This window comes from Strix uralensis, chromosome 1 (assembly GCF_047716275.1).
Source record: "Strix uralensis isolate ZFMK-TIS-50842 chromosome 1, bStrUra1, whole genome shotgun sequence".
Taxonomy (NCBI): Eukaryota; Metazoa; Chordata; class Aves; order Strigiformes; family Strigidae; genus Strix; species Strix uralensis.
This window is the reverse complement of record NC_133972.1, coordinates 70,584,181-70,612,078: the sequence shown is the minus strand read 5'-3', so window position 1 is coordinate 70,612,078 and position 27,898 is coordinate 70,584,181. Positions and strand designations below refer to the sequence as shown.

General features: G+C 43.3%; 2 protein-coding genes and 1 long non-coding RNA gene across 4 annotated transcripts; 1 reads left to right on the top strand and 2 right to left on the bottom strand.

Moving 5' to 3' along the window:
• Nucleotides 1–14: 14 nt before the first annotated feature.
• Nucleotides 15–2,152, bottom strand: LOC141953836 (uncharacterized). Its single transcript, XR_012632019.1, has 2 exons — nt 1,945–2,152; nt 15–399 (listed from the first exon to the last, which is right to left on the bottom strand). It is a non-coding gene; the product is annotated as an uncharacterized LOC141953836 (long non-coding RNA).
• A 9,269-nt stretch (nt 2,153–11,421) lies between these two features.
• Nucleotides 11,422–12,944, top strand: HSBP1L1 (heat shock factor binding protein 1 like 1). The gene is made up of 3 exons (XM_074892712.1): nt 11,422–11,561; nt 11,809–11,875; nt 12,841–12,944. The coding sequence occupies exons 1-3, from the start codon at nt 11,517–11,519 to the stop codon at nt 12,942–12,944; spliced, it is 216 nt and encodes a 71-aa protein (XP_074748813.1). The 5' UTR covers nt 11,422–11,516.
• Nucleotides 12,945–17,885: 4,941 nt separating this feature from the next.
• On the bottom strand, nt 17,886–26,609 carry TXNL4A (thioredoxin like 4A). Of its 2 annotated transcripts, XM_074870411.1 has the most exons (4): nt 26,501–26,609; nt 26,066–26,239; nt 19,166–19,269; nt 17,886–18,458 (listed from the first exon to the last, which is right to left on the bottom strand). In XM_074870411.1, the coding sequence occupies exons 2-4, from the start codon at nt 26,216–26,218 to the stop codon at nt 18,287–18,289; spliced, it is 429 nt and encodes a 142-aa protein (XP_074726512.1). In that variant the 5' UTR covers nt 26,219–26,239; nt 26,501–26,609; the 3' UTR covers nt 17,886–18,286. The 2 variants fall into 2 exon arrangements, with proteins under 2 accessions (XP_074726512.1, XP_074726522.1); XM_074870421.1 differs by lacking the exons at nt 26,066–26,239; nt 26,501–26,609 and adding an exon at nt 24,877–24,953.
• Nucleotides 26,610–27,898: the final 1,289 nt, after the last annotated feature.

Genomic DNA, 27,898 nt, shown 5'->3' with positions numbered 1-27,898 from the left:
CGCAACACAACCGCGACCGGCACGACTTCCTTACGAGAGAGGGTTTTCCCCACAACGGCATCGATAAAAGGTGGCGGGGGGAGGGAAAATGCATCTCCTACCCAAAGCGGTGAGCAGGCCTGCGCTGCCGCTCGCACCGGGCCCGCCGAGAGGTACAAGTGCTGCAGGCAGATGCTCCAGGGTGGCACGGGCACTGCACCCACAAACGGCTGCTTGAGGCAGTGGCAAACTTCAGTGACGCTAAAAGGGATGGTTCATCCATTTAACCTTACGAGCGGCTGCACAGCGGTCATCCAAGCTTGCTCCTTGGGCTCCCCATAACGCGCTTTCATAGACGTTGCCTCCTTCCTTCTCCAAACTACTCCTGCTGCTCATCCAACAGGCGGGAAATGAGTTTTCCTGCAACGGAATGACGTATTATTTTCTGTCATATATCAGCAACTGCTAATGTCTGTGGTGAGTCTTGAATGGAAAGGAGCAGAATTAAAAATAGAAGTGGTTGGTTGAGGGCTTCTGAAGCCTTTTGTTTACATCCTGCATAGCAGCACCTTACTCAGCTGAAACCATTTCTGCCACCTGGCAAGTTTTTGCAGTGTACATGCAGCACATCAACCTGCACATTACTGCAGAGTGTATTTTTCAAAGACTGTTTTTAAGGTACCATCACACAAACATCCATAACACTTTCCCACATAGATGACGTGACCAATAATAACGTTAGGACTCAGGTTTCCTACAAGGAGGTAGTAGCTCTGCTATGGGAACGAAGCTATGCTTTATTCCACAAACCTGGAAGTTTGATTGTCCAACTTAAAAATACACAGTGGAAGTCTTCAATTCTGATTTTTGGATGAGGAGCCTGAAGTTCTTGATTTCAGAGTATCTGACTCATTCAGAGAGAGTATAACAATCAAATTATGTATAAACTGCATAATTTAAAACTTATTGTACTATTTAATGGATCATATTCCATATATCACTTGTGCATTGTTATAATCATGCAGCTATGCCAACTTCTTTCCAAACTTTTCTTGGGAGCCCTTGCCACATTCTTCTTCCTTAAGCACAATGGTCTAAAGCCTCAGGCTGAAAATAAGTGTAGCCCTGATTAGGAAGCCAACTTTTGTTCATGGAAGTGTTTTGAAAAAACGTTGAAAAATTGTCTCAAGAAAATAGATATTTTGAAGTAATGGTTACCTACATAGAAGAAACTGCCCAGGCTGACACCAGTTCTCCAGGTGAGCTTCCACAATAATTCCAAGACACTTTCAAGTCTATGTGATAACAAATTTCATACAATAATAAGTTTCTAAAGTACTGAACTGGAAACAGACAACTGCCTTAACTTAGGTTGTTTACCCTTACTCAAAATTGCAAGGGTAAAAATGGCGAATTACAGCATATTGCTGTGTGAATGTAGTTCAGATCTGGTCACTGAAAAATGTCCTAGTTTAGGAGTTAATCCGTTGATGTAAGCTAAACTGAGTAGTGATGCCAGACACTGGGCAGGGGGAGGAATGACAGGTTGGCTTGAACTGCGCAGGCTCAGCAGCTGCACAAAAAGCTTGTGCCAGCCCCAGGGAGGGACCATTCAGGTCTCAGAATATTCTAAGCAGCCAGGGGCAACTTTCTTTGGTGGTCGTGCCATCCTAAGGTGCTCACTGACAGCCCAGCACACAGAATATCCAACCACAACAGACCCAGCAAGACTCCAATAGGACAGTCCCCTGGAGAAAATTTATCTAAAGCTTGGGTGATAACAGGTGATTGAAGAGAGTCTTCCCTCATCAAGGAGAAGTTCCACAACCTGCAGGTCTGACTGCAGCCAGATGAGAACACTCAGCCTTGCCAGGCTTTGCATCGAACTAGTTTTCTTTGTCTGGTAGTTATAAAGCGAGAGGGAGCTCAGAAGGACCACTTCCTTGGTGTAAAAGCAGAGCCTACCGTTGAAACAGTACTGCTTCATGGCCAGACAGCAATTCTTTGGTTTTGAGTGAGGAGAAAAAGAACAGGTGCATTTATTTTTCCACACAGACTGGCAAACTTCCCCCTTTAACAAAAAAAAAAAAAAAAATCATCTCCATTTGCTAGAACTGCATTACCCATTCAGAAAACAGAAGCAGGCAGTGTGTTTCACACCAGGTCTTTGAAGACTAATATTAATCTTTTTATGACAACTGCTGTAAGGGAATTGAAATTGAGTATGCGAGCAGCTCTAGCTGCCTAGTTACGAACTAGCTCCTAGCAGTTAACATTTTGGTGACAGCGTAGTCCCTAAACCTCCAATCATAACAAGAACTTTGATTTACTCCAGTTTAAGAAATCTGATAGAGATTATACTTGTTAAGAAATGTTCCTATAATATCTTTGGATACCGTTTAAGCAAGCTAAAAGTGGTGAACAGACATGGGATGTTTTCAAAGGGATTATAACATTAGTAGAGGTGGTAAAAATTGTTACATAAGGTTTTGTTTTGCAAATAGGTCCACTGAATTAGAAAAGTAAGTAGAGGTTTATTTCTGCAGTTTGCTCCATGTAGCCGTATTCCTAGCAGAAGGACAGTAGGGCCAATAGGACACAGGAATCAACCACACAAGTTGGACCAGTTTCAAGACTGAAGCCTTAGCTACCTCTTTGCAGATTTTTACAGGAGGAGGGGGGCTGTTGGTGCTTCACTTGTAGTTACTGCAGTAGCAAAAATAGCAGATTGCTGCAAGTCTTCTAACCCGTCTGTTGTTCTGTCAATTGATTTTGAAAGATGAGTATTAAAATTATTTTATATTCTACATTAGAGAAATGCTGTTGCACTGAAGCAAGCATAGGAAGTCCCTGCAAGATGTAGGCTAAAGACACAGTGCAGATAAGCTCTAAGTCACTTCTTGAACACATTGCACAACAAGTGTTGTTGTAAGGATTATATGAATTCCTACGGTAGCCAAAATCCCTTCAAATATCACATTATATCTCATTCTACAACTATAGTCATGGTGAGATTAAAAAGAAGTATTTACTGTACTGTTCATAAAAGAAGTAAATGGGTCTTAAATACCTTGAAATTGGCCTTTCAAGGTATTATCACTAAAGTGACACCAAGATATATTATCACTAAATCAGCTGTCCTCTCCACTTTTGATTTTCTAAAGCAACCCCACTGCAACTGGTGGCAAAAGCTACCTCCTGGCCCCGTCAAACAGTGGTGAGCCCGTTTTTGCAACTGATGGACAGAATCAAGCTAGCATTAACAGGAGATACTGTTTTATCGCACATCTTCACCACTTTTTCTTTCTCCTGCACTGGCCTTTGTAAACAGAGCAGTGAGTATAAGCATGGGTGAAGCACCCAGTGGCATGCAAAGGAACTCCATCTCCACTTTCCAGGAGGACCTCCAGCCTACAAGCCCACCTCTGAGCAGCACCATGCAGTGGGAACCAGGACCACGCAGGCTGAGCTTGTTAGACTCCTCTCTGTACTTGGACTGCTACCATCTCCACAGACCAATGAAGAAAAAGCCCCAAACCAAACATGCCAGAGAAGCGGGAATCAACCTGACAGCTGGCAGAGATACATGAACCCTTCAAACCTTTGAAAAAATGGGCAAAGTTCAGGCTAGTGGAGAAATAAACAAACAACATATCACACAGGCAAGAAGTTGGAACCGGGACTGCTTAACCCACGCCTTCTGTCAAACAGGTCCATCTGACTACAACCATTTCTTCCCCACATGCTCTTCGTATGCCACCATCGCGCATGTCCCGTGGCTGCAGGGTCACCTCAGCCAGCGGGTTGCAGCAGAGAAGCCTGCAGGCAGCTCCCACCTGGCACCTGTGCATCCTTGCCTGTGTCTAACAGTGCAGCCAGAAAGTTCTCGCGTCAACAACCTTTAGGAGTAGAGTTGTTTTCTCTTAAGAAAATATATAACAGCTGGAAGGACCAGAAACAAGGAATGTCTCCACAGATGGGATCTGCACAGTGTGCGGTGGGAAAATCCATGCGGGCTCCGTCCAGTGCTGAACCAATGCGTGGTGCCCAGCATCAGACAGGATGTAAGGTTTACTCGCTATCTGTATTCCTCTATTCTGTCTTATTAAAATGGCTATTTTATTAAGCCATTTTTTGTTGGACCTTTCTTGACAAGATGCAGAAAGAGCCCTGCACCATCTCCCTCTCTCCTGCACTTCACCCCTCCCCAGGGCAGAATACTTACTAATTACAAGATCATTGCATTCAGCAAGAAGCTGCTGATGCTGGGGAGTGAGAAGGGAATGAGGGAGTGTGGTGGGTTCACCTCATCCAGCAGTGAAGCCCCCACCCAGTCGCTCACTCGCTCCCCCCCAGCAGGATCAGAAAGGTGAAACCGAGAAAAAAATACTAATGGGTTGAGATAAAGTCAGTTTAATAAGTGAAGAAAAAGAACAAAAATAAGTGATGTGAAGGCAATCACTCACCACGTCCCACCATCAGACCAACGCCCAGCCAGTTTCTGAGCAACAGCTACTTTGGAAGAAACTACCCCCTCACGCCCCCAGCCCATTTTTATTGCTGAGTGTGATGCTACATGGTCCAGCATGTCCTCCCTTTTGATCAGTTGGGGTCAGGTGTCCTGGCTGTTTTCCCTCTCACCCTCTTGCCCACCCTCAGTCTACTTGCAGCAGGGGGGAAAAAAAACCAAAACCCAGATTTATTGTGTGAGTAACAATTGAGTCCAAGACAGTAATTTAGATGAGACAGACAAATGTTGCAGCCTGATTTTCTGAAACCCCTATAGAGGTCCTTGTTGACTAATACAACATTTATCCCAGAGTGAAGCTCTTCACGTGTCCTCTGAGCCCTCTGGCAAGCACCAAAAGTGGGAGCAGCCTTGGGGGCGGCGCTGCCATTGCACTGCAGGGCCGTGCCACTGCACCCCTGCCCCTGGCTGTGGAGGCCTAAGTCTCCAGCAGTATTCTGCCCCAGTGACACTTGTGCCAGCCTACACGGGCAGTGTCCCTTGGCACCCTCCTGTCCCTGTATGTCCTTGCTGTTTCAGATGCCTTTTGCCAGGCGCACTTGGAATACGCACCCACAAGACTCCTGCTGGCAAATGCCATGTGAAGCACTAAACAGAGTAGGGGTGGGAGGGCCTCCTACAGCCCCCAAGCTGCACAAAATATCTGTCATACTCTTAGCACCCCCCTCTCTGCTGCAAATATCTCACAGGCAGGCCACTCAGTAAAGGTTTCAGTTTTAAAAGCACATTTGCAAAGGATCTTTGTTTCAGGCAAGAAAGCACAAGCTTTTTCTCCCAACAAAAATAGCCAAAGAATCAGATTTCCATGCCTTTGGGTTTTTACGTTACTGTCATTGCTCACTGATACAAACCTTGCACTGTTAGAGGACATAGTGTTTATTCTACACCTGATATTCCCCAGTGTTCTTCTTCATATTTGCTCAAATCCACCCATGTTTTCTGCAACCATAGTAAGTGCTTTCCACTAATTCAAGGTGAATTTAAACTGACTGTACCAGGAAAACACTCCAGTTGTCTTCTCTGTGATAAATTATCTCTGAAGCTCCAAGGAAGGTATCTAAGCTTGCACAGAGCTGCAGTTTGCTCCCAGGAAACTTTAGCCACAATTCTTTACAGCTTTTGGAAGAGCAAAACACGTGTCCTCAGACGAACCATTCTCTCCTTTTCCCAGCTTCCAGCCTCTTCAGCACAGCCTCTTTTATCAAACTTTGTAGAAAAATACTCTTTCTATCACACACACACACACACACACACCCATGCCACATTTAATCTCTGTGTACAAAACACATGTTCTGCTGTGGATCGTGAGGTACTGGAAAGAGAGCCACACAAGGCTGTGGGATCTGAACATGTGGGGTTGGATCACTGTCCTTGTGCTGCAGAGCCTGCCTCGTCTCGCTCTCACAGCAGACGTTGGCAGAGACTTGCCTGTTACCCACTGAATTTTTCTTCAAGAAAGCTCCACCGTGCACATATGACACCCAGCATAGGGAGCAAAACTGCGAGATGATTTGAACGCAGCCTCCAGATCCAATGTCGGCTATGCCACCGGTGGGCCACAAAGCTGGAGAAACAGACCCTGCTCTCTTTTCCACTCAGGACAAACACCTCCAGCTCCCTCCTGCAGCCCTTCAGGAGAGAACTGCTGGATGAATGCTCCTCCACCTTCACTGTCCAAAGACAGTAGGGACAAGGCTGGAGCGGAAAGCAGTATGGGAAGTAGCATCTCTTACCAGCCATGCTTGGGAAACATAGCTAGGGATTTCTGGATCTCCACATAATAATTCAGTCAACAGCAGTTAGATGGGTGACTTCACACAGTCACAAATTACACAACTCTTCACAGAGCCAAAGGATGCCATCACACCAGCCTCTGTAGTTGAAGCATTTGCAGCGGCCTTTCTGCTGCTCCTACATTTATCCCCAGTGCAGAACACTTACAAGGAAAACTATGCCCTGTGTTCTGTTACAGTTACTTAGCGATACATGATGCCCATAGTACACACAGGGAACTTCTGATAGAGAATATCCTTAACCCTGTCATTTTTCTTTCTGGAGAAGCTTGCAGAAAGGGGCTGACTGAACAAGTTTCACAATAAGGGGATTTGTGAGCAGCAGCTCAAAACCAACCGCTGGAATTACCCTTTTATCTTCAAAGATACAGAGCCTGAAATTTGAACCATGCACAAACACCCAAGCTTTTAATATTCACCTCAAATGACTTGTCTTTCAAAGAAGCACTACAGTTGCCAGACACCATTGACCTGAATGCCTTTTCCCCCCCTGTGCCTGAAGCATTTGCATTTCACTCACCACATCTTTCCATGCTTTGAAATAACAGCAACTTGTTACTTCTACTGATGTTACCAGATGAAAGAAAAGTGTTGTCTTCACCAGTACGTATTCCAGTGGAACAAGCTTTCAGTGAACTACACTATGCTGAGTCACAAGAAACAGGTAAATGTTAACAGGTAAATGTTTGTTTAATGAAACAGGTAAATGTTTGCTTGCAAGAACCATGTAGGATTTCAGCATATAAAAGCTGATGACCTAGCAAAGCCAGACACTTTTTCTGCACATTGTGTCCCTCTGATTGCAAAGTGACACAAGAGGAGCTTCCGAAGAGAGAGGGAAAGACCAAGCACAGCATGACTTAAAGACCCAACCCTACAATTTGGTAGCAGAAATACCATGACTGTGGTGCAAGAACTAGCTTGTTCTTGTAAGTTGTAAAGAAGGTTGTAAAGAAAACTTTTACAACTGACCATGCCTCTGTCAGGAAGGGAGAGAAAAAGCAAAACCCCCAAATTTGCAGTGTGATTTGCATCCTGCCTTCTGATCTACAGCCAGAGAAGCTGTCATGGTGGCTCAGGAATACTTGCCCTCTTTTCTCCTTCCAGGACCAAATTTTCCGTTTTCTTTCTTACCACAAATGTAATATTAGGTTTTTTTTTTTCGAGACACCCTCTCTCACCCCCATTTCAAAGCAGCCCTGAGCCAGACATGCTCGGAGTATGTGACTGGAGTATTCCTGACTGGTATATAAAATCTCATTTGTCAGCAAACTGCAGAGGGAGGGGACTTTATGTAACATCCAAACAACGAGAGTAATGCATTTCTACAAAACAATTCCTTTATTGCTCCACACCGCAGGCTTTTACAGCATGGCATTGTATAGTAGTGGCACTGAACTTGGAGCTTAGGACTATAAATGTTTAAACATACTTTTATTTCCTATCCTGGTACCCTGATTTATCCTTCCAGCACTGTAGGGACTGGAATTTTCCTAGGAAAGAGCAAGAGAAACAGCCTTTGGATACCATTTCAGCATAAAAGCACAATGTGAAGAGTTCACAGCACAGGCCTGCAATTCTGAAACAGGATAGAAGCAGATGGATCCCCAGTCTCTAGGTCACCCTATTTTTTATTTTTATTTCATGTGCTTCATAGCAAGAGGACATATCTAAATTCAAAATTACTAAAGTCTAAACTTTTTACTGAAAGTGACATAGAGCATATTTTGGCATGGAAAATTAATTTATATTGTCAAATCTTCTCTTTTGTTCCTCTCTCTAACCCCCTCAAGACCCGTTTTTGTATTCATTGCCAACACAAACTTCTTGGTACCCTTTTAACAAATGAAGTATTCTTTACTCATTGCAGTAAATACTCTTATGAGCACTGGTAGCACTGGTTGTTTACTGGTTCTTGGCAAAACCTCTGCTTTTGAAACCAACACAACAAAAAGATTTTTGCTCAGCTTCCCTTAACCCATGGATGCACGCCTAACATGGATTACTGCTTTTAAAATATGGTTCATCTTACATTCCCAGATTTCAGACCCTGAAAGTGTATGTAACAGATCAACTCTGAAAAACTGAGCCCTCTGAGGTAGGAGAGAACAGAGGACAGCAGGGCAAAGCCAAGAGCGCCAGTTCTATTTTAAATAAATTCATTGTTAAGCAAAATCTTTTTGATCTTGCTGTTTGTCTCTTCTAAGGTTTTCTGAACTTTGAACTTTTCCACAACCATTTTTAGCTTTACAGACACTTCCCTTTTTATTTCATAAACCCAGCTTTGGACTAGTGGCTTAATTCAGCTCAAGATTTGAACTAGGAGGGCCATTCAAATTCGCTGTGGAGGCCACAAAGTAAAAGAATGGTACCCTTGGAGGGGGAAATGCATGGTGAAATATTTCCTTCAGTCTCCTTCACACTTTTAATCGCCCCTCCTCCACTGCTGTGCTGGCTGGATACCATGGTTTTTTGTTCTGACCCTACTGACCTGCCTCTCAAACAAGAAGAGCTAATTACAAAAAGCCTTTACCAAGTCATGCTTGTTTTCAGTTGAACTCTCACCTAGCCATTGCTAAAATGTGGCGTTACAAAGATTTAGTGCAATTCTTGCAAATTCATTGGTTATATAATGCTTGCTCCTCCGTATTTCCAGCTATTTCTTTACCCCTGCAAGCTCTTCACTGCAAATAGGACTCTGTGACTTTGTCCAAGGTGTCTGGACACAAGCAGAGCCACTTCCACCGCCTCCAGGGATAAATACTGCTGCCTTCCAGGGGAAAATACTCGAAGCTTATGTAGGTGTTCTGGCAGGAGGGAAAACCAAGAGAACTATTGCTGTTAACAGGAGTAAAAATGCAAAAATACTACAGCTCTACTGTCTAGCCCTAAGTGAAAGGAGATTTATTAGCAATGAATAAACAGGTAAGAAGCAACAATTGTTTCTTATTATTTAAGCAACAGAACAAAAAAGCGATGTGGTTGCAGGTAGTGGCTATGTACAAATGCAAAGCATAGCAATATGCATATTATTGCTCAAATTGTTTTATCTAGAAGCTTTCTAGGGCAGTAACGCTGCTAGAGCACTCAAGCTCTGCAAAACTTACTTGATTTTTCTTTCTACAACGAGAAAGGCAGAGGAGAATCTGAGAGAGTGGGAAGATAAGGATGTACAGCAGAGAAGCCATGATTATGGGAAGCAGGCAGCAATGTGGAGGTTTGCTTTGATGCCAGAATCTCACCATGGAGATTAACATGCCTTCCCAAATGAGGTGGGGAAGGTCAAGAAGAACAATTAAGTTTATTAAGAAAGATTCTAAGTGGTAGGTTTACAGGAGATAATCTTTCCATCATTTGAGGTCACTACTAACTCAGGAGAGAAACTTTGTGGATGAAGGCACTGTTACGTGTTTGGCATATCTATAAAGTAATAGACTAAGGAAAGCTGTTGCCCAACAGTGATAGTCTCCTAACCATAAAGGCACCATAAATGTAAAACCTCTTCATTTACATCAGCAGCAGTTACAGCACCCAGGATATCTGCAAACACAACAAGACACCTCTGCAATAGATGCACCAGAAGCTTTTTGTGCTACTGTCGTGATTCAAACCCGACTGGCAGCCAAACACCATGCAGCCCCTCGCTCACCCTCCCCCTGCCCTGGGGAATGGGGGAGCGAATTGGAGGGGTAAAAGTAAGGAAACTTATAGCTTGAGATAAAAGCAATTTAATAATTGAAATGAAATAAAATTAAAAAATAATAGTAATAACAGAATATGCAAATGAGCGATGCACAATGCAATTCCTCACCACCTGCTGACCGATGTCCAGCCCGTTCCTGGTTAGTGGTCCCAGAGGTGTGTGTGCCGGCACAGGCAGGATGCAGGAACAACCAAAAACCATGGATGAAACACAAAGACTACATCTATTCTTGTTACCTCACAACCTGGGGGATCTCCGCAGCAGCACCCAGGCAGAGACACACAAGCGGGGATGCAGGCACCGCACAGCTCGGTCCTTGCTAGCCAGAAGGAGGAGAAGAAAGAAAAGATCTCAAACCTGCTGCTTTTGCCTGTTTATCAGGGATTTTCGCAGGTGTAGTTTTCCACGGTGCTTTGATCCTTCCCAACGCAGGGCAGGAATCTCAAGGATGTTCGATAAGGTGCCTCTGGGTCTCTCACAGGCCTATGCTATCTAAATGCAGACATTCTATCTGTCAAGCACACACAGCTAAACAACAACTAGCATGATATATGTGTTTTTTGACACCCCAGCTACAAGTCACTTGAGTGTGTTTACAAACCTCCTCGCTAATTTTTTGTTGTATTCCCACAGGAGGGAAGAACCCAAAACCGCCATCTTGGAAGAGAGAGTGCCCCAGCTTCCTGGCCCACCTTCATCTATATACTGAGCATGATGTTATAGGATATGGAATATTCCGTTGGCCAATTTGGGTCTGTTGCTCTGGCTGTGCTCCCTCCCAGCGTCTTGCACACCCGCGCACGGGCAGGACATGGGAAGTTGTAAAGCCCTTGATCTCTTAGCAACAACTGAAAACATCAGTGCTTTATCAGCATTCTTCCCATACCAAATCCCATACTCAATCCAAAACACGGCACTAGTCTAGCTACTAAGAAGGAAAATTAGCTCCATCCCAGCCAAAACCAGGACAGCTATGAAGCTGAAAACCACAGGGATGACCTACATGCTGGCACGACTGTGAGAGGCACCGCCCAGCCCTTGCTGATGCCTTTGCTCTTGTCTCTTCAGACATTCTGATGCGAGGGACATCAACGCACACAGTGTTTTTACCACTCTGCATTACAAACCTAATCACACGCGGAAAAGGAAGCAAATCTTAAAAAAAAAACCCAACCCCAAAACTCGGCCCTTGTTGGTAGACAAGCATTTTCCTTCGTTTAATTTGTTGCTTCTATGAAATCGTAAGGCCTCTGGAGATCAGAGCTCAACATCCTTATTTCGCTACTGTCCTGCAGAATTACGATTTCTCTGGCAAATAAAGGAACACCGCCGCTGGGCGGTATTTACCGATTCACCCAGGCCCTTCAGCGCGCCGCGGGGCCTCCCGCTCTGCCGCCGGCGCGGCGCGGGGGGCACCGGGCACTCACCTGCCCGCCCCGCCCCGCCCCGCCCCGCCGCGGCCGGGGAGGCGCCCGGCGGGCCCGGCCCGCAGCCGCAGCCGCAGCCGCAGTGGATGGCGGCCGCCGACCCGCCGGGCGCCGGGGACCTTTCGCAGCTGGTGAGCCCGGTGGCGGGGAGCGGGGGCCGGGTTCGGGGCCGCCCTTGCTGCGGGGCTCCACCTGGCCGGTGGGTGTCCCCCTCCCCGGTGGGGCCGAGTGGAGAAGCGCGGCGGGCCGGCGGGGAGGCGCCGTGCCCGGGGCCCGGTCCCTGCGGCCCGGCCCGGCTCGCTGGGCCGGAGCTCCCTCCGTGCGCCGCCGCCCGGGGCTCCTGCTTTCTGCTTTGTCTTTTATTTCCTCCCCCCGCAGGCGGAGAATCTGCTGTATCAGCTGCAGGAGAATTTTCAAGCTTTGACTGAAAAGATAACGCTGAGAAATATCCTCTTTCGTCTTTTGAGCCCGGGTGACCGACCCGCGGGAGAGGCATCGTGCTCCTGCGGCTGCGGTTCTCCCCTGGACCGGGCTTGGTGTGAAGCGGGGCTTTGCTTCTTAACGGCGGGGTGCGCTTTTGTCCTAAACATCAAATTAAGATACAGTGATTAACGTTAACACCTATGGTGTAAAGATAGCTGAACTGCCCCCCAAGACCATTTATTCTCCCTTAGGCTAAGAAGGAAATCCTAAAAAAGGTTGGACTAGAAGTACTATCAATCCCAGTGATCTAGTCTCTGTGTGACAATTCTTGCTTTCAAGTAAAATAAGCATCAAGGATTCTGTATAAAGATGATGTATAAAAGGTATTAAAAAACATCTTCAAGAATGCCACTTACGTCAGTGTATCGCTGCATGTTGTCGGTTTAAAAAACAGCTGCTGCCCTCCAGAGCGTGGGAAGGTGAGCCCTCAAAAAGAGAAATTAAGACCTGAAGGGGCTCTGAGCTTTCTCATTAGATGTACTTACAGAAGCTACCTCTGCTTTCTGAAACTGCAAATGTATTACATTTTCTAATTTTTCTTGACCTTTCAGGAAGTGGCTGCTTTAGCGTAAGAGAAGAATAATGTTTTAGCAGCACTCCTATTCTGATTGTGTATGTTGACTGTATGGTATCACCTAAAATAGTTCCTCAGAAAGAAAACAATCTCTTACACAGAAAATACTCCAGTTCACTCTTGGGCATACAGGAAGGCATTTGAAAATATTAAGAATTTGAATGCTTATCTGTTGCAAGAGAATGTGGGATTGTCTTGTAATAATACAACCTTGTGCATGCTTCATCTTGCATTAAACATGAATAAGTAAGAGGCTGAGACATCTGTAAGAAAGCTGCTTGTTTTTCTCACAGAAGGAAAAAACCTATAAAATCCTAGAATTAGTTATAAATAAGTTATCTTTAACTTTTTACTGGAAGAAATGGGCAAGCGCATTGATGACCTTGAGAAGCATGTTGCTGACCTGATGACAGAGGCTGGGATAGAAAACACCAATGAAGAGTTGAGAGTAAAGTAACTTAATTTTTACTGTATTTTATATGTTTCCACTATGGGTTTGAACTGTGGGCAGCACCTAGCATGAAAATATTGTTTACATATTTATCATACCTGCGTTTACTTGGATTTTAAAGTATACTTCGATTTTTAAAAAAATATGTTTAAAATTACCTCAGATTTCCTTTTGCCAAAAGCCAAAGAAAGCTACCATTTTTTCAAAAGAAACCTGTAGCTTGCTGCTTCTGTTCCAGCTGAGTGCCAAATACAAAGGGGTAGTACAAGCTAATCCCAAACATGTAAACTGAGGCTGTTACATTTGTAATAAAATGTGTGTGGTTTAGAGCACTCTGCCCACCATGCCTGTCCCTCAAGTATGCTAACCTAGCTGACTGAGGATTCTCGCTGGTATGAATTTATGTACATCTGCTTTTAAAGGTGCTTCAGCTTCCCGATGTGTCTCAGAGCACACCTCTGGAATACATTCACCCTGAACACAGCAGTGGTTTGCTCCTGCAGCAGTAGGATGGGGGATGGAAGGAGCAAGGATAACTTCAGTATTATTGTCAAACACTCTGTAATACAAAATCATGCTACAGTTCAGGATTGTGTGATTTCATATCGCTGACTCCTGCAAATGCCACCCCCCCTCCCGGATGGATGCCTTAGTTGGTGTTCTTAATATTTATGTGACAGCATTGCTTCCGCGTTCTGTGGGTGCGAGTGATGTCTTCTTCCTGTTGCATGCTTTCCTGATTCAGACTGAGAGACATCAATTATTTTTGTCACTTAGAGACCGCTTACCCAGTGAAAGAGGAATGTCTGTAAATATATTTAAATTAGGCATCTATTAATTCTGATGCCTTTTTTGTGATAAGCTATGAAATAATTTTCAGAAATATAGAAAGACAATCTGTGAAGATGTATTTAACGGTACTTAATCTTCCTATTTTTATTAACTGTACTTAATCTTCCTATTTTTATGCTGAATCACATTCATGAATAATTAAACCACTAACCTACTTATTCACTGTTTCTTTGCAGCACTTAAATGAGGATGTGATCAAGCAAGATAAAGGGAGAACAGCACCACACTGAATGTAGAAGTTTACAACCAGTGTCACTAGTCACAAAAATCATCAGTGAAAACAAACATGCTTGCATCATGTCACAATATAATATCTCTCTTTTTTTTTTTTTTTTTTTTTTTTTAAACTGTTACCCCAGGAAAAAAGCAGAAAGCTGGGTTTATTCATCAATGGGACACTGTATTTCCTGTAATTGGGAAAGAACTGTTAAATTTCAGGGAAGGCAAACCCACTATTTTGGACAGAAAACTATATCCTATATAGTGAACTTATCCAGTCACAAACTTCTTCAATGTATGAAAATGTATTTATTTTAATAATACTAAAATTGTCATTATAGTTCTTTGTTGCCTTTTCAACTTAAATGTTCTCAGAATAACAAGATCCTTCTGGGACAAAACTTTTCCATTTGCATGTGCCATTTTGATGCTTCTTTAAATGTTTTACGTTACAAAATGCACCTTATCTTACCTGATGTTGCTACAAAGGTGCCTTTGCAAAACTTCATTGGTCCAGTAAATATAAACTATTCTGCACTGAAAGAAATGGCAGTATTTGCACAGATTACAGCTGTTCAGTCGTTACTCTTTTCACAAGCCCACCCAAAGCTGTGCACACAAAATCATCCAGGTATGCACATTGTACCAATTTCCGTTCTTTAAATTGGCCATTTTGAAGAAAGAGCCTATTTTAAAGACTTTGAGATAGATAAGGGATTGTAGTTACCAAACGTGTCCTGAACAAGACATGCTATAGTCAAACAAAACAGGACATCTGCACTATCTTTAAGGTTCTTGTACACCAAAACAGTGGCACTTTTCACAGAAAAGATTGTTTGAAACTTAATGGGAACCTCTTATAACAGAAATTGAAGCATTACCAGGTAAATAGGATACCTCAGCTAATGAAGGATAGATTTCCAGTCTTAAAAAGGGAAATAAATAAGACCTGGGGAACTACAGGCCAGTCAGTCTCACCTCCGTGCCCGGTAAGATCATGGAGCAGATCCTCCTGGAAACTATGTTAGGGCACATGGAAAATAAGGAGGTGACTGGTGACAGACAACATGGCTTCACTAAGGGCAAATTGTGCCTGACAAATTTGGTGGCTGCCTATGACAGGGTTACAGCGCTGATGGATAAGGCAAGAGCAGCTGACATCATCTACCTGGACCTGTGCAAAGCTTTTGACACTGTCCCACACAACATCCTTGTCTCTAAATTGGAGAGACCTGGATTTGATGGATGGACCACTCAGTGGATAAGGAATTGGCTGGGTGGTCACACTCAAAGAGTTGTGGTCAACAGCTCAGTGACCGAGCGGAGAGCAGTGATAAGTGGTGTTCCTCAGGGGTAGGTGTTGGGACAGGCGCTGTTTAACATCTTTGTTGGTGACATGGACAGTGGGATTGAGTGCACCCTCAGCAAGTTCACTGATAACACCAAGCTGTGTGGTGCAGTCGACACACTGGAGGGAAGGGATGTGCCATCCAGAGGGACCTGGACAGGCTTGAGAGGTGGGCCTGTGCAAACCTCATGAAGTTCAGCAAGGTCAAGTGCAAGGTCCTGCACGTGGGTCAGGGCAATCACAAGCACAAATACAGGCTGGGAGATGAGTGAATTGAGAACAGCCCTGTGGAGAAGGACTTGGGGGTATTAGTGGATGGAAAACTATGAGCCAGCAACATGCCCTCGCAGCCCAGCAAGCCAGCCATATCCTGGGCTGCATCAAGAGAAGTGTGGCCAGCAGGTAGAGGGAGGGCATACTCCCCCTCTACTCTGCTCTGGTGAGACCCTACCTGGAGCACTGTGTCCAGCTCTGGGCACCCCAAAATAAGGACATGGACCTGCTCAAGAGGGTCTAGAGGAGGCCACGAAGATGATCAGGGGGCTGGAGCACCTCCCCTGTGAGGACAGGCTGAGAGAGTTGGGCTTGTTCAGCCTAGAGAAGACTGGGGAGACCTTATAGCTGCCTTCCAGTACTTAAAGGGGCCTACAGGAAAGATGGGGAGGGACTCTTTATCAGGGAGTGTAGTGATAGGATGAGGGGTAATGGTTTTAAATTGAAGAGGATAGATTTAGATTAGATGTAAAGAAGCAGCAGTTATTTACTGTGAGGGTGGTGAGACACTGGCACAGGCTGCCCAGAGAAGTTGTGGCTGCCCCCTCCCTGGCCATGTTCAAGGCCAGGTTGGATGGGACTTTGAGCAACCTGGTCTAGTGGAAGGTGGCCCTGGCCCTGGCAGTGGGGGTGGAACTAGGTGATCTTTAAGGTCCCTTCCAACCCAAACCATTCTGTGATTCTATGACTCTGTGAAATATTCTTAAAACTTCAGCAGGTATTAATACTTAGCATCTATTACACAGTTTTCATTAATATCAAGAAATCATTGTAATCAATGCTTCAATCATGTAGATTTGCAAGCAATGTCAAACTCAGGGGAGAGGTTGATATGCTAGAGGACAGGCTGGAGAAATGGGCCAACAGGAACCTCCTGAAGTTCAAGGGCAAGTGCTGAGCCTTGCCTCTAGGACAGGGTAAGCTTATGCTGCAGGGCAGTTGTGAGGGGCTGGCTGACATGCAGCTTTGCAGGAGAGGAGTGGGGTCTGGTGGGTAAGTTGAACGTGAGTCAGCAGGGTGCCCTGGCAACAAAGGCTGCAGCCATGTACTGGTCACTATTAGCACAAGTAGAGCCAGCAGGTCATTCCCCTCTAGACCACACCTAGAATATCGTGTTAATTTTGGGGCTCCCCAGCTCAAGAAATATGTGTTATGAGAGAATTAAAACAAAGCCACCAAGATATGGTTGAGTGCAAAGCATACGAGGGTTTGAGAGAATTCTGTTAGTTCAGCCTTAAGAAGACTACAACTTCTTGCTAGCAACAACTACCTCATAGTAGAGCATGGGGAACAGTTAGACTAATTGGAGGTGTTTTACACAAAAGAGAGTTAATAGACACAAGCTGGAACACAGGAAATTCCAACTAAATGCAAGAAACACTTTTTTCAACTATTAAAATGCTCAAGTGAAAAAGTGTTTTTTTCAACTATTAAAGAACAAACTTTCCAGAAAGGCTGAGGAAATCTCCATCCATAGAGATACTCAACAGTGGACACAGTCGTGGGCAACCTGACCAAGTGGGACCTGCTTTGACTGGGAGGTTGGTGGTGTCTACTTTGTGTTGTGACAAACTGGACCAAAAGTACAGGTACCTCTCTTCTGCAGAGTCTGGTTTGTTTTATCTTGATCCTGTACATATGCATGTATCAGTTTAAAAAACAAAAAAAACCCAAAAACCCCCAAAAACCCCAAACCAAGAAAACCCACACAACACCAGCTCCACTACCACAAAAGCTGTCAGAAATGCAAATGGAAACTTCAAAAGCCATGCCACAGTGGACTCTAAGTCTCACAAGTATATATGCATTTTAATACACCCTTAGACAAATTGGAGGTCAAATGAGAGAAAGCACAGCTCATCCTTTCTTCAGCTGTTGATTACGCAGTCAGCTCCAGAACCGCAATTAGCCTTTGGCACTGCAGAATCTACTAAGTACTTCAAACTGACTACTGTGTGCATAAGCACCATAAAAAACCAAGTCCATCACAAGTGAATTAATTGGGGGGGGGGGGGAGGGAGGCCACGAGTGTGTGTGCACAAAGTCATGGAAGATGTTTTCTCTGAGTTTTGCTAAATATTAATAAATGCACCTTAGTGTTTTATTCCTATTTTTAGCGGGTACAGAAGACCAAGATACTATGCAAGGAAATCCTGACAGAAGTGATAAGCCCTCATCTTCAACATTATGACTTTGCATCCAATCACATTTGGTTTTATTCTCAAATTTAAATAGCTAAAGAAAATAAAGGTCAATAAGTGTAACTCACTTTATTCTTTTAAAAAAACTATAGTATAGTTTTCCCAGGTATTTGTGTAACAAAAGCAAACAGAAACAGTTGAAATGTTTTTCTGCAAACAGGCTTTTTGTGTATGAAAATATGTAATACCATAAGGACAACACAAAGTAAAGTCTTTAAAATTAAAAATAAATAAACAACCCCAAATTGGTTTCAGGATTACTGCAGTCAGACAGTTCCAGGCTTCGTGTCTTCTACTTCTCCAAATGGACTTCAAACCTTTCAAATAATTCAAAATGTGCTCAAAAATGAAGGATTTGTAAGTTTTTTTCTTTTAATATATATATATGTACACACATACACAAGAATAAATTTAAGTGGACGTAGGGTTAAAAAAAAGGCAGCCCCAAAGAAATGTCAGTATCTGTATTTAGTGGAATAATCTTTTGGCGATACCACCAAACCTCGACCTTTGCGGGCTCCTCTATAAACAGTTTCTATAATGTCAATCATCTCTTGCTTATCTTCCATTGCCCAGTTGATCTTGTTGTTATTACCTGTACCTAAATCAATCATGATGTGTTTGTTCCTTTAAAGGGAGAGAAAAAAAAAAAAATCAGACAAGTTAACAAAGTATTATAATTCAGAAAAAACCTCTATATTCCCCACAAGAATGGCTTGTAGGATTCAAAAGAAGCCCTTATAACATGAACAGGCTTGCAAAATGAGCCTCAAAGAAAGGAGTATCCACTCCTGTCACTCAAGTTGACATTTTACTGCCTATTTCTAAAGCTAGAACAAAGACTGCAAACATGCCCCCGAGATTGTTACTCAGTGCAATCATCCTTCAGCATATTCCTCATTGTTTGTATTTCTTTCCCACTACTGCCTAACACCAAAGAGAGTTCCACGCTTGTCAGCAGCACATTTTATCTCATCAATGTAGACGCCTTAGCTCCAAAACAAGTAATACTTTGGGTATATCTTTAAAGCAAGTTTGACAGGCTTGACTGCTGTATTACTGCAGTATTCTATACAGGGAGTTTCAGATTTAAAACTAAAACCAATGGATAATAAAACCAGTTTTCACTATCACTAATTTGTACTCTATTATCAGAATATTTACTAGGCTAGCTGGAAAACATGCCATTTTACTATTTAATCAATTTACTCTTTTGTAGAGCAATGAAAATATAAGCATCAATATGCTGATGTGTATTTAGAAATGATCTACTGAGACACTGTATTTGATACACAAAAAATTTAACTGAGTTACATTCTAGAACCATCATGTACCTGAAGAAAAACATGACGGTACAGGGATCATACAACTCATACATCTTGTTGAAGTCTGGTACTTCAGTGATATCCACAAGATAAATAACAGCAAAGTTTTTTACCTAAACAGAAGAAAACAGGAAATATAAAAGCAATATATATTACCAAGCCCTTATTTGTATTACTGATTAAAAGACATAACCTTTCAGTACTGCAACATTTACTTTCCAAAATACCGTCATAAAATCACAGTAAACTATCTTGCCATTATTTTTAGCCACAACAACCAATTAACATGGAAAATATTTTAAAATATAGCCAAGATGCTCATTTCACATCCAGTATCAGCTGGAAAGATACTATGCTAAATCAACATCCAGAGAAACAAATGCCCTTTATATACAACTGAGACCTCACAGTGACATGCCCAGCTCTAAACAAGTGGAGTAACTGCTTTGTGCAAGCCAAGCTGACACATTTTGCTTCTGTCGTCAGCTGCTTATAGACTTCAGAAAATTAATGATCTAAACTGTCCTGGTGCCTGCTTCCAAGCATTTTTTCCCCCTCTAAACCACGTAATTTGTTTAACGAGGCTCAATAAATGAAAATAAACCTGGTAATAATAAAAACTCACAGCTTTTTTTGAGAGGTGTAAAGCTAAAAAAGGAGCTTAAAAATTCAACTAATAATGAAAAAAAGACCTTGATGAAAGCTATTCTCTGGGCAGTTCTAGTAAAACAGGCTTTCATTTTGCAGATTTACTGAGTTAAATGCACAAGAATCCCTCCCCTTTAATGTCATAGTTAATGTCTTCATTCCTGAAACAAAAACATGTCACATTTTTGTTTCCTAGATGTAGCATATTTGACCTTAAGTGGAATTAGAGGAAGTTTTAGTTTCTAAATTTAGCTCATACACACATAGTAGAAATTAACACACACGCATTAAAATAGAAGTCAGTAGGCATCTAAATTACACAAACCTTTAACGGTAACTGTACTCATGCATTATACCATGAACGCACAACCTTGCTGCCCCATCCTTACTTACATACAAATACAATTTCAGTCCTTCCCATCTGACTATGCAAAATTACTAGTTTGAGATAACACATCTGGTTTAACATTTATGACAAACTTACTGTTTGTCACAGTACTTCCCACTTGTTAATTTTGCTGTCAAATGTCTGGAAATGCTATGATGAGTATAATTTTTGCTTGATGTAAAGATGTTTTATTTTAGTCCACAAAATAGGATTAGACTGTACCAGAAAAATATTATCTGTGGTGTACCCTGTACTTAAACATCCTAGCAGGCACTTTAATTGAGAAGTATGGAGATGCTTGTTTACAAAAAAACAGAAGCACACAGTAAATAAGTTTTGATGGACTTCTTGTCTCAAGACAGTTTCTAAATTATAAAAAAATAATCACACTTCGAAGATGTACGTAAGTATTAGTAGCAAAGAAAGTAAAATCTCTTCTGGAGTGAAACAGCATTTGAACGGTTTTTACTGTGCTATTACGGAGTCAGTTATAATCCTAGACTCTGTCAATAACCTAATGAAAACATCCTATTTAAGCCATATTCCAAAACAGGCAAAAGGCAAAGCCTTGAAAACCCAAGTTACTCATAATATCAAACTCTAACACCCTCTGAAGTGATCATTCATGCCCATTTCAATTTTATATGAAAGATTTCTAAGAAACTTACTGGGATGTTCAGAGTCAAAAATTTAGCTGGTAAGTGACTGAAGTTACTCCCTGGTTAGCCTTAGGAGGCAGAAGACAATTTTGTTTGTTTTGAGTTTTTGTGTTGTTTTGTTTTTAAAACAAAAAAAATCCAAAACTTGAAGAGCCATTTTCATTTTCTCCCATCATTTCTTCTTCCATCCTGCTGGCATTTTTAGCATCAGCAGCACAGCTTCACCGTGTGGGGAAATTTCTATAACACATGCAGCAATTCCACAAACTAAACAGAATCTCTGAACAATTACTTCATTTGGAGATTAGAAAGTAATTTTAAGTTAAACCAAGCATTAATACAACATTCTTAGGACCTGCTTTGTTCCCTGAAAAATTAGTGCAAGGAGATTATATGTTGCACCAGAAGGCCACGATGAAGCACTGCTAAACCAAAATTTTACTTTCAAGAACTGTGTACTCCACATAGTACTGGAACAACAAAACTTGCAGTTAGTTTTGCATTATATACATTTAATTTAGTTGAGCTGTTGCAAAACCAGAAATGCTTGTCACTAACAATGAACATCAACAGCCTAAGATTTTAGAAAAAAGAACCAGACTATTCAAGTTTTAAATAAGTTATTACATAAATCTTACTCAAAAAGACTGGATCATTTATACCACCTTTGCACAGCATATACACAAGTTATCACCGTAACCTAAGTATCTCAGGCATTAACTGAATCTTCTCTACCTACTTTTATAGAAGTGAAACTGATGACAGTTGCTTGCTCAAAAGCTTGTATGAAGTCTAAAGCGTACCTCAAAGCTAGATACGGACTCTCAAATTTGTTTTCAAAACTTTAAAAGTGGCTCTATTCTCTCCCCCTTGCTTTCTGAATTTCAAATCTGACAAGATTACCACTCCAAAACCACTTAGCTTGCAAGGGTGTTGAATAAGGATGTGTTTTGTTGAGTTTGGACACTGGCTGCCAAGGTTGCCCATGACATGGGCCTTGCCATGCTACGCTCTGATATAGGTAGCAGCAGGAGGTTGGGATTCAGGCCTAAGAATGAGCTAGATGAAAACATGGGTAAGAGGCTAAATATGGAAGGGGTGATGCAGAAGCACTGCTGTGTCCATAATATCTACTGTTTAGCTGCCAATGCCAGACTGGGCAGGCTTGTCACCAAGAGGTATTTTATGGTAACAGAAGACAAGCCCTGCAGAACTCTCTGCACAGTATTGACCAGTTTTACAGCCCGAAGAAGCATTTACTGTCTCAGACACAATACTGGAGCCAAGATACAGCGGCACGGAGCCAGCTGCACAGCAATACAGGGCAGCGTCTGAGCCAGCTTCACACGCAGCCAGCTCTAACTCACAAGGCTTTAGCTTAGGCTTCATTTTAAGCAATAGCAAATGAAGTATTTATGGATTCAGGCTGGTATGGATGCAGGAGTTGATCTGTACTTTAGCTAGTAAGTCTGTGGAGACAAACCAAAGCCCAACCTCTCCCCATCCATGGACATGAATCCATACCCCAGACACAGCTGTCGGAGCAAGAACTACATTCCTACATAGAACAAGCTTCGCTGTCATTTATTTCAAGGCAGCGGTTGCTATGAAGTTCTCTTTCTGACTTTTGAGTTATAACTGGGGATACAGTCTTGAGACCTCCAGGTAAGAAATAAATACAACTCTGATCAAGCAAACCACACTAAATAAAAGCAGTTGCAGTTGTAACAATTGAGACTATACGGAGGTTGTTAATGTGAACCAAAATTTTACTGTCCAGACAATATGCAAAAAACTTGTGGTATTTTAGCAGTTGAACACATAACACAAATTTACTCTGAAAGTGCTTAACCTCATAACATATACTGTAGATTTGTTGCAGTGTCAGCTGCTTTCTGAAAAAAAAAAAAACCCTCTAGTGATAGACCTCCTTTTGGACAGCTCCATACTTGTTCAACATCTGAAGATAAAAACATTTTCAGCAGAAAAACAAGACAGATATCAAATTTTGAATGTATTTATTTCTGACACTCTGACTTTCTTTATCCATCTTTCAACTCAAAACTTTCTGTCTTACCCGGCCATCATAGCTGCTGTTCACAGGGACAAGACAGAGTAGGAAACTAGAAGTCAACAGCAGCATGGATTCAAAATTTTATCAGACTTACTTTCATGTGTTGGGCTTCAATTTTGGTTGGGGTTTTTGTTTGTGTTATTTGGGTTTTTTTTAATTGCTGTAGCTTCACAGATTAGTCTACGTTATCAACACGCATATACACAAACCAAAAGTACATGATTGCCTAGCCACAGTTACAGACTATTTTAATACTTGACGGAACTGTATCTGCTTAGGTGGACTAAATGGAACGGCTCAAGACTACAAAGCAGAGGAATCTATAGGACCCTTATCATCAGATACAGATTCTGTATCCTATCTTGATCAAGACCACACACTTAGCTGGTAAATAGGAAGACACAGATGTAGGAAAAACCATATGCCAGATGAGAGAAATCTCATTTGTCCTCCAGAGTTCTCCCTCCTGACTTTCTTCAGCAGCAATGTCATTCCAAAAACAATTTAATGCATTCTGACAACATGAGATTGCCACAGCAATATGATCAATGACTAGGAAGAATGGCAACAATCATGAAGTTTCTTTGAATTTCTGTTAGAGATAAGCAATACTCTTCTTTTTTTTAAGCTCCCTTTAAGAAGCAAGTCTCACAGCCATATGTTACTTTATGGCCCAAAGCGCATACAGCAAATACCTAACAAAATCTGAGAAAATATCTCAGATTCCATCTCATCTTCCTAACCAGTTTCTAGACAATATTTTTTATGTTTAGATGGCTTCATGGACCAGGAAATCACAGGAAAAGGAAGACAGGAACTGAGACTAGCTTTTGCAACAAATCGTGCAGGTTGATGGTGGCTAGCAGATCTGCATTACTGAACTGAAAGAGGCTGCTAACACAGTAAGTACAAACTTGAAAGTCTGTACTGTCAATATTTATTTGAATTTCTTTTCCTGATAATTATGCTGTAAGTTTAGGTGATAAATTTCTACAGGAAAAGAGAAAGACATTATACTGCTGAGAGCAATGCTTACAGCTAATAATTCTGAAAACTATAGATATGAGTAAGTGGATTAGCTTCGCTTAACTTTAATTACAAACACTAGTAACTATAATACTGATGTTTTTTTATAGCTCTCTCTTTCCATGTCCCCCCTTTTCCTCTCTCACTTTTCATGTAAGCTTAACAGAAAGGCAGAGGCACAACTAATGTTTGAACAAAAGCCACAGCTATTCACGCCTCTGATTACAGTTAAATAAATGTAAAACATCTGAAAAATCCTCCCTAAACCCACATTGACCCAATACCACGGATTGGTTAAAGTGACCTGGTTTCACAAGAGGTTATCTGATTTACAGTATTCAGTTCTAGATAAATCATGGGTTTAAAATATTTCTTAAAAAAGGGGTACAAAAAGTAATTTAGCAGCCAAAGCCTTGTATTTCAGGGGGTGTTTTTTTATAATTGTGAGCCTCCTTTCAAAAAAAGTATATTTTTAAGAAGGTGTTCCAGAGGAATTTTGTGAAATGCAGTTCTTAGACGTTTGAAACCCTGACAAAGCAAAAATTGAACATCTTACAATTATCATGTGGTTTTGAAACTCAGTAAAACCTTGCTTCTTTTTCACCTAACACTTGGGAGGGGAAAAAAAAGTCAACTGTAAATGGAGTACATTTCAGTGAAAATAATCTGCTTTGTATTTTCACATAGTGTTCCAGTTTCTTTTTCCCCAAAAGGATTCAAACTGAAAAAAACATATTTTCCTAATATAAAGTACAGATAAATATTACTGCTACACAAAAATATGCTGCAGACTACAATATTGCACCATGGTAACAAATGTAAAATATGGCTACATTTTCTTCAAATGTAGCATGCAATTATAGCATGTTAACATTCTGTATTATTCTCTAGTATAAACACCTGTACAAGTGGAACTTTTACTCACTCTTTAAAACAGCAGAGATCCAAACATGGCTTGTAAGCAAGAGGATGAGGAAGGATCTCCCCTTTAATTTGCCATTTCTGCAGAGGGAGATTTTTAAATAAGAAGTTACATTGTTCTTTCTTCCCCCAGTCACCCCTAACTGCCAATACGTCTGCCAAATTGCCAAGCATCCTGCCAAAAGTTGATACTAACAGTATCTGAGCATAAGACACTCCCACCACGTTAAACACAAAATGTCTACATTAAACCATGTCACAACTCCTTACTGTATTCTAATATGTCTCAACATTTGGCTATAGGTATAAATCTCTTCTAGGGATTTTTGAGATAGAAGTTCATTTACTTAAAAGTAACATTAAAAGAGGAAGGAGTACACCATGAAAAAAGCTCTATATCAAGTTATGCAGTACGCACACAATTTTACATGAAGATTGCTGACTCCTTTTCCTACCCGAGTTACCATTTCTGCTTCAGATTTTTTTGCTTCATTTCAATGTGGTTCAGTTAAAGAAGAGCTGTCAATTGTCTGCATCTATCACTATGCAAAACCTTTACCAAATACATGAAAAGAGAAATTATAGCTGATTGTGTATGTTAACAGTCTTAATTTTTCTTCAATATCTATCTTTCTTAAGTGAGTGACCAGCTGCCAGCAGGCATTCAGTTTCCATCTGAAAACAGCTTCAGAATTTGGCTCCTAAAATTTAATTTTGCCCATGCAACTCATGTGCCTCCACGAATATAACTGATAGATTAATCAACACCATCCTGTACATTTTAGGATCTCACCAGTTTTAAGAGTCAAAATGAAAGTAAGTTTTCAAGTTATTCAAATGGAAATCTGAAGTTACTATACATTCTTATTGTAAAATTAGTACTGCATTACCTAGTCACAGCAGTCTTACTACCAAGCACTTGTTTCTGCTTGCTGACGTTTGTTAAATGAGGGATTATTAACAGGCAGCGATTTTGATTTCAGAACTGGCAACGCTCTTTTCACCCCATTAAATACTACAAATATCAGGGCAGTCGATGACTTTAGGAGACACTCATGAAAGCAAAACAAACAGCTTTCTCACTGCCTCCTAAAGCTGGAATACCTCTCCAGAAACCTGCCTCAGGGTTCGTATAAACCACCTGAAACGCTGAGCGCAGAAAGCACCCGTCTCACGTTACAGCTGCAGTTTACCTTCTCAGCAATGCTGTATAAGACTTCATCCATTTTCATGCAGGTCGGGTCCCAGTCGTGTCCGAAGCGGATGACGACGACTCGGTCCTCTTCCGAGAGGATGGCCTGGTCCACCTGCCAGCCGTTGTGCAAGTGCGGCAACATGTACGACATCCTGAAGGGCGGGCGGCGGGCCTGCGGGACGACAGCGGCCACCCGGGAGCTGACAGCCCGGCCTGCCCTCGCACGGCACCGCCGGCCCACCCCCCTCCCCCGCCTCCCCGGCGGGGCCCACCACCCCCCGCGGGCCCAGCCCGGCGTTTAGCGGCCGCGGCGCAGCGATACCGTCAACTCGCCGGGCCCTTACGGGACGCCGGCGGGCACCGGGCACCGGGCACCGAGCTCCAGGGCCGAGCCGCCGAGCCCCCGCCTCGCCCCGTCCCATCCCCACCGCACCCTGTGGGCGTCCTTCTCTCGGAGAAACGGGGCAACGGATCCGCGGCGGGAAAGGGCCCGGAAGTGAGGACAGACGTCGGCAGCGCGGGCACGCCCCTGGGAAACGCGCTTCCGCCCCGCGGAGGGGGCGGGGCTTCCCCAGCGGGCGGGGCAGAGCGCGGCGGAGGGGCGGGGGAGGCCGCTTGGACCGTACCAAGTGTGAAGGCGGGCGGGAGGGAGAACGGCTTGGACCGTACCTAGCGGGGGAGGGGGGCCGAGGAAGCAGAGTCCCCGGTGGCGTGTCGCAGGTCATCGCCGCCGGAGTGACGTGGCGGGGCCTGCGAGAGCCCCTGCGTCAGGGCTGGGGCCAGGCAGCCGTGCCCAGGGCCAGGCGGAGGCGTTGTCCTCTCAGGGGTCTCTGTGCCCCCATCCCACCCACTGCGGAGCCAACCCCAAGCGAGGGCGCCTGGGCTGGGGCCTGGCCCCTGGGCGATGGCCAAGAGGGCAACCAAAATGGCAGGTGGCCCTGTGGGGGTGTGCCTGCAGCCCGAGAAACCAGTTGCACCCAAATGGGTGGGCAGGTTGTGCTGCCTGTCTGCTGGCTGGGGCCACGGGCATGTCCCCTCACAAGAGGGATGTGGAGCCACGCCGCGGTGGTGGGTGCAAGTGGCCCAGGCGGAGCTGCTGGGTGGCACCGGGAGGATGAAACAGACGTCACCACAGCCCAAACCTCCATCTACCTGCTACTGATCACTCTACGACGTTAACAAAGCTCCCTGTGCCTCCATTGGAGTTTGCCAAGGAGATACTGCAACAGAGAGAGAGCAACTCCATGCATCTGGTTATGGAAGATTTTGTCAGTGCATTAACCCACAGCAATGAACATCTTCACGCTGGAGGTAGTGCTGCTTGTGGCTGGAGTCCTGTGTGAAGGTGCAGGTGTGTTTGAATCAGCTGGGTCACAACTGCACGTCCATCTTCTGTGTTTCTTTCTGATGCTCCCTACACCCAGGACTAACCCTGCCCGTGGGAGCTGCGCTGCCCGGCCCCTGGCAGTAGCTGCACTTGGGGACCATTACACTCTCTCATCTCTCGCAGTCAAAACGCCAGTAACACACTGGGTAAACGTTTCGGTTGAAGTGATCAGCAGCGAAACCAGGACATTTCGGCTGCAGAGTCAAGCTGGCCATTGCGATCGGGCATTCCAGGCCAATCTTTTTGCTCCCTGAAAGGCATATATATTATTGTACGCTGTGCACTCATTTAAAAGTTTAGCTTGCAGCAGACAGGGAGAAAAACATATTTCCCACTATATCTCCACCTACAAGTTTTCTCACTTTCATCCTTCCGATTCTTTCCCCATCCCACCGGGGGGGAGCAAGCGGGAGGCTGTGTGGGGCTTAGTTGCCGGCTGGGTTT